The sequence below is a fragment of the Puma concolor genome, chromosome C1 (assembly GCF_028749965.1).
Source record: "Puma concolor isolate L17-30 chromosome C1, mPumCon1.1.hap2, whole genome shotgun sequence".
NCBI lineage: Eukaryota > Metazoa > Chordata > Mammalia > Carnivora > Felidae > Puma > Puma concolor.
Window position 1 is genome coordinate 190,338,583 of NC_141674.1, and position 12,701 is coordinate 190,351,283.

The following is a 12,701-nucleotide window of genomic DNA, read 5'->3' on the forward strand; positions in this document are numbered from 1 at the left end:
AATTAGAGAACATTGCATAAAACAACTTGTAAATAATTGGGAAATATAGAAAAGCAGAATAATAGAAATAGTGTTAATGTTCTTGATATATCCTGCCAGTTTTCTTATTATTTTTCTTATTTTTTACTAATTTATACTCTTGACAGATTTGTGTGTATTAATAACTAATGTCTCTTACTATATCATATTTTCATAAATTTCAAGATTGTATCAGATATTTTTTAGAGAGCTTCTTGAAAAGCCTTTGAAAATAAAACTACGGGGTGCCTGGGTGACTCAGTTAAGCCTCTGACTCTTCATTTTGGCTCAGGTCATGATCTTATGGTTGTGGGATTGATCCTTGAGTTATGCTCTGAACAGAGTATGGAGCCAGCTTGGGATTCTGCTCTCTCTCTCTCTTTCTCTAAACCTCCCTTGCTTATGCTTACTTGCTCTCCCCCTCAAAAATAAATAAACTTTAAAAATGCCTGCAAAATATAATTATATTTAAAAAAAAGAAAGAGAAACTACTTCAGATAATTCTTTCTGTTTGAAGTATTCCTTTCATGGACTCTTTGCTAAAAAATACTAGGGTTTCATTCTGATTTTTGAGAATATTCCAGTATAAGGATTTTAATATCAGCTCCTTGAATTTTTCCACACTGTTAGGAGAGATATCTCTGAAAGCATTTATGTCACTATATTTTTTAGCTTATAGTGAAATAGTAAAGAAATAGCATAAAATAATAAAGAATGTATTGATGAAGTCAATAATGATGAATATTTATGAAGTCAATGGAAGTACTAATCTGTCACTAGGGAGTGAAGATGCTTCCCCTACCTTTTAAAAATTATTTCTTGGGAATGTATACCTAGGAAGATGAAAAGAGTATAAAATAACTGTTTATAAAACCTTTTGTTTGTTGTAAAAAAAAAAAAAAAGTAGTGTGGCTTTATCAGTTATAAAGGCAATTTCAGTGATAAAGACAAAATGTCCCATGTGTAGAGACTCTACCAGTCACACATTATAAAAGAGTAAATCACTAGGATAAAATTTAGTTCCTACTAAAATTCAATATATGGCAGTCAGATATATTAAAAATCTCTATCTTATCATGGTCAACAGTATCTTTTTTTTTTTTTTTTTTTTTTTTTAAATTTTTTTTTTTTCAACGTTTATTTATTTTTGGGACAGAGAGAGACAGAGCATGAACGGGGGAGGGTCAGAGAGAGAGGGAGACACAGAATCAGAAACAGGCTCCAGGCTCTGAGCCATCAGCCCAGAGCCTGACGCGGGGCTCGAACTCACGGACCGCGAGATCGTGACCTGGCTGAAGTCGGACGCTTAACCGACTGCGCCACCCAGGCGCCCCAACAGTATCTTTTTTAAAAGTGCACAGCTTTTTGGCATAGCTGTAATGATGTTGAGCTAATAATAAAAAGCTCTTTCTACTGTAGTATAGACCAGAATTTCTTGTAATTTAGATCTTGAAACTTGCTGATAGTCATAATGTTTTAAAATTTAATTATTTTATACCACCTATCACACTTTGTTTTGAGATAGGCAATGCTAGAAAAGAAACCCACTTCAGAGGGGAAAGCCAGGCTTTGGGACCCCATCCCTCTCTGCTGCAGGTGGTCTTCTTCTAGGCAGGAATTCTAGTCAGAATCACTAAAAGCTCATCACCAAACATTACAGTGATTAAGTCCGAAAAGCGTGGGGGAACCTTTGAAATAAACTGCCCAATTCTTTTATTCCACAAATGAAGAAATATGTCATAAGAGATTAAATGATTAACACAAAGTTAGTACTAGTACACAATGGAGGTAGATTTCTTACACAGGTATTCTGACCCTAAGTTCACTGGTTGTATGTAGTTTTGTTGTACTGGTACTTAAGGTCAGTAGAAAAATGTTTTCTTTGTGTTGAATATAGGGGAAGTACAGGTTTTATTGATTAAACACATTTGATAGAGATAGGTTAATACGATTCTTAAATATATAAAAATATTTGGTGTCTTGTGAAAACTTAAGTTCTTAAATATATTACATGATGCTATAGATGTCTATGATTGACTTTTTATTAAAGTATTTTGCTGTAAGGAATGAATAATTTTTTCTGTTTTATATAGTAATACAGAGTCAAGACAATTATTTGAATATTCAGACCTAGAGGAAACATTGTCAACTAAAGCTTAAAGTGTCACAAACATTTTATGAATCACATGGAGAACTTTAGGCTGATTGCTGTAGTTTCTGTGCTTTTCTTTTTCTGTGAGATTCACCAGCCAGTTTATGCATTTATTTCCTGAACTATTTGTGTAAAGACTTCCGGTTTGTCAAAATGAGTTTCATCATACTGTAAAGTACTTAGAATGTATTTCAGTAGAATCATACATTTAACTTTTCTGAAAGCTATGATGAACTTTAAACATTTAAGAGTTGTTTCACTATATTACATTTTGGAAGGGGGACGTGCTTTGGATTAATGTAAAAATTATTTTTAAAAGCTGTCCAATTCAGTATTTGAATTGAGAAGAAAATAACAACAAATTTCTAGTAATAAAGAGGAGGGTTCAAAACCATTACAAATACTTTAGCACTCTGCTTGAAGTTTTAATCAGTTTTTTAAAAATATAGATGTTGCAGCATATTATAAATGTGTAAAGGTCTATTTGAGGACTAAGTCATAAGATTCTGGAAAGCTGTTGATATTTTGGTCTTGTTTGCATCCCTTAATTTGTTCTCTTCACATTCTTCCTTTCCTTCTCCACTTCTGCCCCTGAAAATCAACTAGAACAAAAATTTAGCATCAAGGCAGTAGTAAAAATGAAAATTTATAAAAGGAGCAACTGAGGGATGATTTGTGGAAAAGACTGTTGGAGGTGGATATAAAATGGTATAATTCAAAGCTGGATTTTGGGAGTTGGCACCTGCCTGGATTCATACACACTGACTATTTGAACAAATTTCTTTTCATTTTTTTTTTCTTTTTTTTTTTCTTTTCATTTTTTAAAACAGATTTTTATTTAGATTCTTAAGCAATAATCAATTATAGATTTTGGAGGAAAATATACATAAAAAATATATTTTCTCAATCTTTTTGTAAAACATGTATGTATATATAAATATTTAAATTTTAAAATTGTGGCAAAATACACATAATAATATTTTTATATATATTTTTTAATGTGGATATATTTTCCTTTACAAATTTGGAATACCAGTGAGTATTTTTGTATCCTGCTTTTAAATGTATTATATCCTGACTCTTCCCATATACCATCATATATTTTTCAAAACAGTATTTTTTTTAATGTTTTTATTTATTTTTGAGAGAGAGAGAGAGAGAGAGAGAGAGAGAGAGCAGAAACAGGGGAGGGGCAGAGGGAAAGGGAGAAACAGATTCTGAAGCAAGCTCCAGGCTCTGAGCTGTCAGCACAGAGCCTAATGCAGGGCTCGAACCCATGAACTAGGAAATCATGATCTGAGCTGAAGTTGGACACTTAACTGATTGAGCCACCCAGGCACCCCAAAACAGTATTTTTAATGACTACAAATATTTCAACCCAAGGTTCTCAAAGTATGGGGTCCCCAGAATCATTTTAGGGAATCTGCAAAGTCTGATCTTAACATTTCAGTTTGAGGCTAGATTGTTTTTTCATAAACTTGAATCAAACAATATTATCATAACAGTCTGAATGTAAAAGTAAATATTAGAATTCATTCATCTTCTATCAAGTCAGACATTTAAAGAAATTATAAAATGTAAAAGCAGTGCCAATCTCAGTTAAGTATATTTGGAAAATAGAGTGGGTTTTTTCCCCATAAATGTGTTACTTATGTCAGCCTGTAATAGGTTTATTTTTTTGAATGAATAAGCAAATATTTTTTTAAATGTCTTTATTTTATTTTCTTATATGGTGAATATTGATAGATATAACCCACATAAAGAGAATTTCTTTGGGGTTCTCAGTAATTTTTAAGACTGTTAAGTGGTCCTGAGGCTAGAAAGTTTCAGGACTTCCCTTTCAGTCTATGGATGAACCATAATTTATTTAAGTATTCTGCTATTTAAGGATATTTGGGCAGTTTCTTACTTTTTGCTGTTGTAAATAAAGCTGAAGTGAGGATCTCGATTCTAAAATCTTTTCTGACCATTTTTTAGGTAAATGTCTAGAAATACAATTATAGACTTAAAGAGTAATTTTAGGATTCTTGATATGGATTGCTTTCTGGGAAGACTTTACTCATTTTTGCTTTCATCACTTTTTAGCATTCCTGTGTTCCTGTACCAGATAATATGGAATACTATTGTTTAAAAAATTTTTGTTATTAATAACAGCTTTCATTTACTAAACCCTATAATGTGTCAGACATTGTATTAATAACCTAGCATGGATTATTTTATTTAATCTGCACAACTATTTCATGAGATATTCTTTTCCCTTTTGAGAAAGTAAGCTCAGAGAAGTTAAGTAGTTTTCCTTAAAACCAGACAGCTAATAAGTAGCAGAACCAAGATTCAAATCCAGGTTTCTGATTCCAAAGCCTGTGTTGTGTACACTAATCTATTTTTAGGGTAAACTTTATATATGCTCTGCATATCATATCATGCCTTACCTTTATCTGTTTTATTTTATATTGCCTTATTTCAGTATATTACTGGACTTTTCTATTTTCTGAAATGATAGAACTTCCTAAGAAGAACTTCCTTCCTTGGATGCTCTTGATAAATTCTTTTATAAGTCTTTCTTTCTTTCCCTTTTCACTTTCATTTGAATTAACTTTTTATCCAAAATGTGACTGAGATCTTTTGGAATGCTAGTTTTCCATACTTAAACAAAAATACTTGATTCCCTTAGCAATCCTCATGTTTATCAGAGAAAATCCTTAATCCCCCTTTTGTAGAAGCTAATATAAATTATGCCTAACTCTTGATAATTTGAAAAGTATGTATACCTTTTTCAAAGTACAGTAGCATATTTGAGAGTCTGAGAAGTATTTTCAAAAAGAAACTTTAAAAGGTAGGTTAGCTTCTACAAATATACTTGACTACAGAATCCTCACTGTACATTATTTACTACAGTATCTTTAATCTGTCTCACTAACAAATTTCCTTCTTATCTATGAGACATTTTTTGCTAATTCTTTAAGAATTTAGGAATATTAACTAATTTACTTGTTGCTATTATTATTTTAGTAATTTTCAGTTCCAAGAGAGAAATAAATACCAATTTATTGTATAGTATATGACCTAATGTTAGTTTGTAATCCAAAAAGTGAATAGTTGATTGTCAGTTTAAAATAGTATTCTTCACGAATGGATTCTTGGATTTATTTTCAAGAGACATGGAAATCCATTAAATTTCATTTCTGCTTATAGGTAACAATTTAATGTTCTTTCTCCATTATTCTTATCTCTGTTTTTAACAGCTATTTTTAAATGCTAACAATAAGGTGGCAGACAAGAACGAGAAAGACCTTGCCAACAAATTACTGACAGAAATGAATGAGGACCAGGTATCTACAAAGCCTGCATCTTGTTTCAGCTGAAGTCCAAAATCAGTCAATGGGAGCAACTATTCCTGTACTTTTCTTCTTATGTCTTAAAATACACCAACACTATCTAATCCTAATGTTCATTAATTATTTTTGAAAATTGTTAAAAAAATTAAAAATTTTTTTCATCTAAAAGATAAATCTGTTGAAATCTTGGTGGTTGATGTAAATGATCAACAGTATTCCATCTTTGTATGTGTGTATTCTTGTCAATTTGAGGAGATATAAAGTACAGGAATGGGATCCCAATATCAACGTGGTGGTGACTTCATATTTTGGGAGCTTCTTTTTCTAAGCATTGTGGTGTATTGGGAACTTAGGGCTTTGTTTGTGAATATGTATGGTCAGTTTTAATACCTTGATTCTTTGCTTCTTGTTGACAAGTAATGACTATAATTCAATGGACAACCTGAATCCTGGAGGAAGGGAAGAAGACGCTGAACTCTCTTTAATTTAGCATAAAACTTAACTGTTGTCTTTTGTAGAAAGTCACCTCTATGTGGGTAAAAGGCAGAAATAAGCAGTTTTTGTTGCTTTTCTGCATTAGGTAATTCATTTTGGAAAAAACTACCTATAAAAATTGCTTTGTTATTTTTCTTTCCTGAAATGTTTGTGAGAGAACTTTCATGATGTCTTTTATTAATATTATCTTAATATCCAGGTTTATAAATAGAGCTATGGTATAGATATGATGATTATTTTCTGTTCTGGATGTAAAATACCAATTACAGAGTACCATTTTAGATTTCTCTATAAATGTTAGTCCCTCTCAAGGCCTATATAGATTAATAAAACAGTTACAATGATATTCTCAGAGGTTTATGTTAGTATTCCTAATTGTAGGTACTGTGATGACTAGTCTTTGGACAAAGTGTAGGAAAGATCTTATTTATAAGAAATTCTCTATACAGAATTATTAATGCATAGTATGTTTATTACACATATAATAGATATATATAATAATGTTTAATAAACAACATCAACAAAAATCAAGATACTGGCTTAAATAACTTGCCTAAAATTGGTAGAGCTTAGCTTAAAATGACAAAGATCTAATCAGTCCCTTAAATCATTTTTAGTGGGAGGGAGAGAGGAAAATCCTACTCATGAAGTGACTGCCTTTAAGTCATAGTAATATTACCAAAAGCAGATTTTTGGAACTGTTAGTTTTTACAGCTTTCTAGTTCTCATGTAAGGCTTTCATGGTTCATTAAGCCTGATGATATAACCCAGTCATATTCAATTTTTTAATGTTAATGTTGTATTTTGTTTTCACCTTTTGTCTGTAAATGCACTGTTCTGAAACTTAACACTTCTCTTTATGATGAAGCTTATACAAAATAGACAAAATGAAGCTGCTTTTTATTTTTTCTTACAGTTTTTGGCATTAAAGCTTGCCTACTCAAAAACATGATAATACTTATAGATACATATTTCATTTTCTGTTCTACCTCAAATTCTGCATCTTATGTAAAAATAGGTATACCTTATTGCTTGCAAGTGTGATTGATTGGTAAATAAATATACCATTTCAATTATAACACAAGGCTTGGAAACCAAATAGACAACACCATTTTAAATACCTTATTATACATGCTAATGAAATTTAAAGCTAGGAAGTTCAGTGTATTTTTGAAGGGAAATTAAAATATAGTAGAATTTTCAATGATAGATCTTTCTCCCTTCCTCTGGAGATTGTCCATTATTTTTAAAAGCATGTGTTAAGCTTGTGTTCTTTTCGGTTTTTGGTTTTTTTCCCAAAACATTTCAAAGTGATGAGTGAATGTAGCTTTATCCTTCTTGACACATGGTTTATTTTCGTCAAGTAGGTAACTTTTCTTGCAGGTATAGTGTTTCAGAAATCTATTTTATTGTAAGAGGAATGTATTGCATGTTAAGTAATTATTTTTTCAGGTTTTCAGAACAAAGGTTTCCTAACTAAATACAAATCTTGAACACGTTGTTAATTTCTTTCCTTTTTATTTTTTTTCTCTCTGATAGGTGTTTCAGGGGCAATTGGATTGTTTGGCTATATCGACCATTAAGGCTTTGACAGCAGTAATGAATAAATCTCCAGCTGCTAAGGTGAAACATAAAATCCGCAAGCTCAAAAATGTTATCCTAGATATGCCAGTTTTCACTATGAAATCCCCAAAGTAATGTATGAAAGTATATATATAATACATTTGGTGTTATACCTGAAGTGAAATAGTTCACAAACTATCTCAGTATAGGAATCATTTGCTGTTAACTTTTGAGACAAACACCTATGGGGACTGCTTTGGATTATAAGATAGGCATATAATTATATGATAGAACCGTAAGCTAATAGAGACTTACAGTGTCAGTAAACAAAGATAGCACTGCTGTTGAAAAGATCATTTTAAGTGATTCTATGGTTAGTGAGTTTAAAAAATTAAATTTTATATCATAGTTTTTCTTCATTAATAAAATAATCACTCTTTCACTCTTTGCTCAGTTTATGACTGCCTAGACTGTGAGAAAATTTTTCACATGAATAGCCCTATCAGTTTGGGACATGTTTTTCACAATGGCCGTGGAAATTCTGCTTCTTTGTTACCAAACCTCAGGATTTTCTTTCTGTCTCATTCACAACTACTAACTCTGTCCTGTTGTCCATTTATGCTGATTTGTGCTAGTAGTTTCGTCATTGAATAGTTTTAAGGATTAGTGAGATCATCTGTGTAAAGTGGTAAACCTATAGTGCCAGGCACATGGTAAGTGCTTAATAAATCTCAGTGTCGATGATGATGATGATGATGATATTTTACCTTCTGTTTACCACCTGTAATGTATTTCATGCTTTACCTTTTAGTAGCAGACATGAATGAATTATTCCTGGTTTCCTAAGCCGTGCCTTCAGTAGTATTACTAACTTTCCATTGGTTCCACTAGGACACTAATGTTTGCTCTATAAATGTTGCCATATGTAGCTTATGGTTAGATGCCTACTAGACAGCTTTTACAATTTTACAGGCCTGCTTGGGAATCTAATTCTAATTACAATAGTTTCTGTAAGGGAAAAAAAGTCATTTTAAGTTCTAAGTGGTTTATTAGTATAATGAATTAGCTGTACTGTATTATGAAACTCAAGTCTCAAGTGATGTTCAAGTCTTAAGATATAATTTTTTTATTATGTAATGCATGGTTTAAAATTCAAAAGGTTATGTTAAAAATACCTTTTTAAAAATGATAGGTATTAGATTTTTAAGTTTTAATTTAAATTCCAGTTAGTTAACATACAGTGTAGTAGTATTTTCAGATATACAATATAGAGATTCAGCAATTCCTTACAGATACATTTACTACAGATATAATACTCAGTGCTCATCACAGGTGCACTCTTTAATCTCTACAACCTATTTAACCCATCTTTCCACCCATCTACCCTCTGGTAACTATTAGTTTGTTCTCTGCCTGTTTTGTTTTCTTAAATGCCACATATGAGTGAAATCATATGATGTTTGTCTTTCTCTGACTGACTTCTTTTGCTTAGCATAATACTCTCTAGTTCCATCCATGTCGTTGCAGATGGCAAGGTTTTATTCTTTTTTATGGCTGATTAATATTCTGTTTTGTGGGGTTGCCTGGGTGGCTCAGTCGGTTAAGCGTCCAGCTTCAGCTTAGGTCATGATCTTGCAGTTTGTGAGTTTGAGCCCCATGTCGGGCTCTATGCTGACAGCTTGGAGCCTGGAGCCTGCTTCAGATTCTGTGTCTCCCCCTCTCTCTGCCCCTCCCATGCTCATTCTCTGTCTCTCACTGTTTCTCAATAATAAATAAACGTTAACAAAATTAAAAAAGATATTCCATTTTATGTATATACCACATCTTCTTTATCCATTCATCAATTGATGGACACTTGGGCTGTTTTCATAATTTGGCCACTGTACATGAAGTTCCTATAAATATAGGGGTCCATGTATCCCTTTGAATTAGTATTAAAAAATACCTTTTGGAAAAAAATGTTCTTTCTACCACTGGGCTCACAGCCAACTAGTTCCTCTCCCTAGAGACAACCAGTCTTACTCATTTTGTTTAAATCTTTTGATTTTATAATAAAAGTGTATACATTTTTGCCTGATTTACTGGACTAGTTTAGCATTAGTAGATTTTTGTTATCTTTTTATTTTACTTTATGACTTTGTGTGCCCACTAGTTCAAAAATACATATGACTTAGACCTTTCTAAAATGAACTTGGTGTTTGAGATAAATTCAATCCATTTAGATACAAAAAGAGGAGAGAAAATTACCCAGTTTTTTCTGTCACCACTCAAAATTGCCAGGACTCTAGTCTTTTGAGACTGCTGCCTGGCTCCTGTTACCCCCAAAGTCTTCTCATTTTTTTGCCATTTTTGTTTTGACTTAATGTAATACTGTACTAATTACAAATCAAGTGAAGATGAAAGTGGTTGTACCCTAATCTGAAATTTATATAATATTTTTATAATATACGATTATACAATTATTGCTAATTTCATTTATTTTATATTTGGTAGGTTATTGTCACATCATATTTCAGAAGACCTATGGAATCTATTTTAGAGGGTGCCTGGTGGCTCAGTAAGGTTAAGCGTCCAACTTCAGCTCAGGTCATGGTCTCATGCACAGCTCATGGGTTCAAGCCCCGCATTGGGCTCTGTGCTGACACCTCACAACCTGGACCCTGCCTCAGATGCTGTGTTTCCCTCATTCTCTTTGCCCCTCCTCCACTTGTACTATGTCTCTCTCTCTCTTTCTCTCTCTCTTTTTCAAAAATAAATGATTATTAAACATTTTTTTTAATTAAAAAAAGATGAAGATGTGATTTAAGAAGCAAATACTGTACTCAGTCTTTTCAGTATTAACTGAAATGGGTATTATTCAACATTTTAAATAATCAACAAATTCAGTCTTTGAAAGTATGTTTTGATGTGTTTATTTCCCTTCCCTTAGGAAGTATTTAAAGAAAGAATTGGTTATACACATATGTTTGAGGTTTTAAAATCCCTGGGTCAGCCACCGCTAGAACTACTTAAAGAACTCATGAATATGGTGAGTTTTTTCGCTGTATTAAACAAGTTCCATTATCTCCATATCCAAAATGGTTACTAACCTTTTGTCTTTTATGTTGCTTTATAGGCTGTAGAAGGTGACCACACTTCAGTTGGGATTTTGGGCATTAGTAATGTCCAGCCTCTCTTGCTTCTTATCCAGTGGCTTCCAGAGCTAGAATCCCATGATCTGCAAATCTTCATTTCTGATTGGCTGAAAAGAATTTGTTGTATTAATAGGCAGAGTCGAACTACTTGTGTCAATGCAAACATGGGAATTCACATCATTGAAACCCTTGGTTCCCATTCTTCCCTCCATCGAACTTGTGCTGAGAACTTGATTGCACTTCATGGTTCCTTGGGGAGTCAGTCAGTGAGCTCAGAAGAAATACGTCAGCTGCTAAGATTGCTGAGAGTGGATGAATCTGAGTATATTCACCCTTATACTACTCCTGTGACTCGAGCAATTCTGACAATGGCCCGAAAACAAAGTCTAGAAAGCGCACTGCAGTATTTTAATTTGTCACATAGTATGGCAGGAATCTCTGTGCCTTCCATACAGAAATGGCCAGGGTCTGCCTTTTCTTTCAATGCTTGGTTTTGCTTAGATCAGGATCAGTTGACTCTTGGCAATGCTAACAAAGGAGGAAAAAGAAAACAATTGTACAGGTACTGATACAAGTTATGGAATATAAATGAATACTGTCATAACAATATATGCTGTAATTCTTAAACAGGAAAAAGCTTTTCAAGCATCTAGTTTTTAAATGTACAACAGTTTAGCTGAAACCGCTTTATCCTTAGGGCGTACACAGATTATAAGTGTTTTATCGCTTTCATGATATTGATTACATACATCAAATATTTTGGTAGGTCTTTGGTTAGTTTGGAAACAAAGTTCCTTCTTAAAAGTATGATAAAAGTGGAGAAAAAAGTGTAATAAATTTTAAAATGGTGATCTCTATGTTCCATTAAAGGTGCTCTATATTTATATGAAGGATCACAAAACCTATGTGTATGTACATCCAAACTTAGTTACTTTGGTAACTGATAATTTTAAATAAATTTAATGCCTTGTGATTTTTAAGACATTTATTCATGCTTTCTGAATCCTATTTGAAAGAATTTTGAAATCTTCAAAATTTATCATTTTACTTTTGTTTGATAATGGAATTCCACTCTTCTGGCTACCTTTTATAATTTGTTAAACCATTAAGCCCATAAAAGATTTAGGAATTACCATTGTTATGAGGTTGGACTGATGTGTGGCAATAGAATGTAAGCCACAGCATTATTGATAAAGATATTCATGATGATCTTACGGTTTTGTGTGTATTCAGTGATAAAACTGAACTGACTTCAAAAGTTCTGATAATATATATTTTTGTTAGCTTTTTTACAGGAAGTGGCATGGGTTTTGAAGCTTTTATTACCCATTCAGGTATGCTGGTTGTTGCAGTGTGCACAAAAAGAGAATATGCTGCAGTTATGCTTCCTGACCACAGTTTCTGTGATTCCCTCTGGGTAAGGTTTTAGGACATCACATTTAACTTTTTGGTTCTTTTCTTTAAAATCACACATTTGGTGAATGTACATCAGGAATTATCTCCTTTTTGAGCATTGATTAATTTTCACTTCATAATTCTGCTTATGTTGAAATTTATAAGGAAGTTAATAGCATTATCATCCTCATTATAAACTCAGCGATAATAATTTTTCTCCTAAAAAATTAAAAGTAAATATTTCCATTTCTTTCATGTTTTCTAGAATCAGATTTGGTTTAGGAATTCAATTTAAAATGAGAACATAAATTATTAATAGCAATGCATCTCTCTTGCTTTTCTTAAAGTATAAAATGCTTCTCATTAGGAAAATTGATTCTAAAGAATACTCAGACTTGGAAAATACAGGAAAGATACTTTGTTACAGTTGTGTATAAGTTGCTAGAACATATATAAATGCTTTTGTAGTACTACAGAAAAAATTGTCATTCACTCTTAAGAACAGAATTTTAACCAACATTTAATTATGCTTAATCTCAATGTTCTGCTATTCACACAAACTAATTGAGTAATACTCTGAAAACATTTGTCATTCCAAAGATTTAA

The 12,701-nt window shown here is 32.2% G+C and overlaps 1 protein-coding gene across 12 annotated transcripts in view; it reads left to right on the forward strand.

Annotated features, from left to right (window-relative positions):
• NBEAL1 (neurobeachin like 1) overlaps nucleotides 1-12,701 on the forward strand; it is a 172,410-nt gene that overhangs the window by 51,303 nt on the left and 108,406 nt on the right. For 10 of the 12 annotated variants that reach the window (XM_086719313.1, XM_086719315.1, XM_086719312.1 and 7 more), the window contains 5 exons: nucleotides 5,416-5,502; nucleotides 7,543-7,626; nucleotides 10,496-10,594; nucleotides 10,682-11,262; nucleotides 11,985-12,117. In XM_086719313.1, the coding sequence (XP_086575439.1) occupies nucleotides 5,416-5,502; nucleotides 7,543-7,626; nucleotides 10,496-10,594; nucleotides 10,682-11,262; nucleotides 11,985-12,117 (984 nt within the window). The remainder of the gene's footprint in view (nucleotides 1-5,415; nucleotides 5,503-7,542; nucleotides 7,627-10,495; nucleotides 10,595-10,681; nucleotides 11,263-11,984; nucleotides 12,118-12,701) is intronic. The other 2 variants (XM_025929708.2, XM_086719318.1) reach the window with 1 other exon arrangement.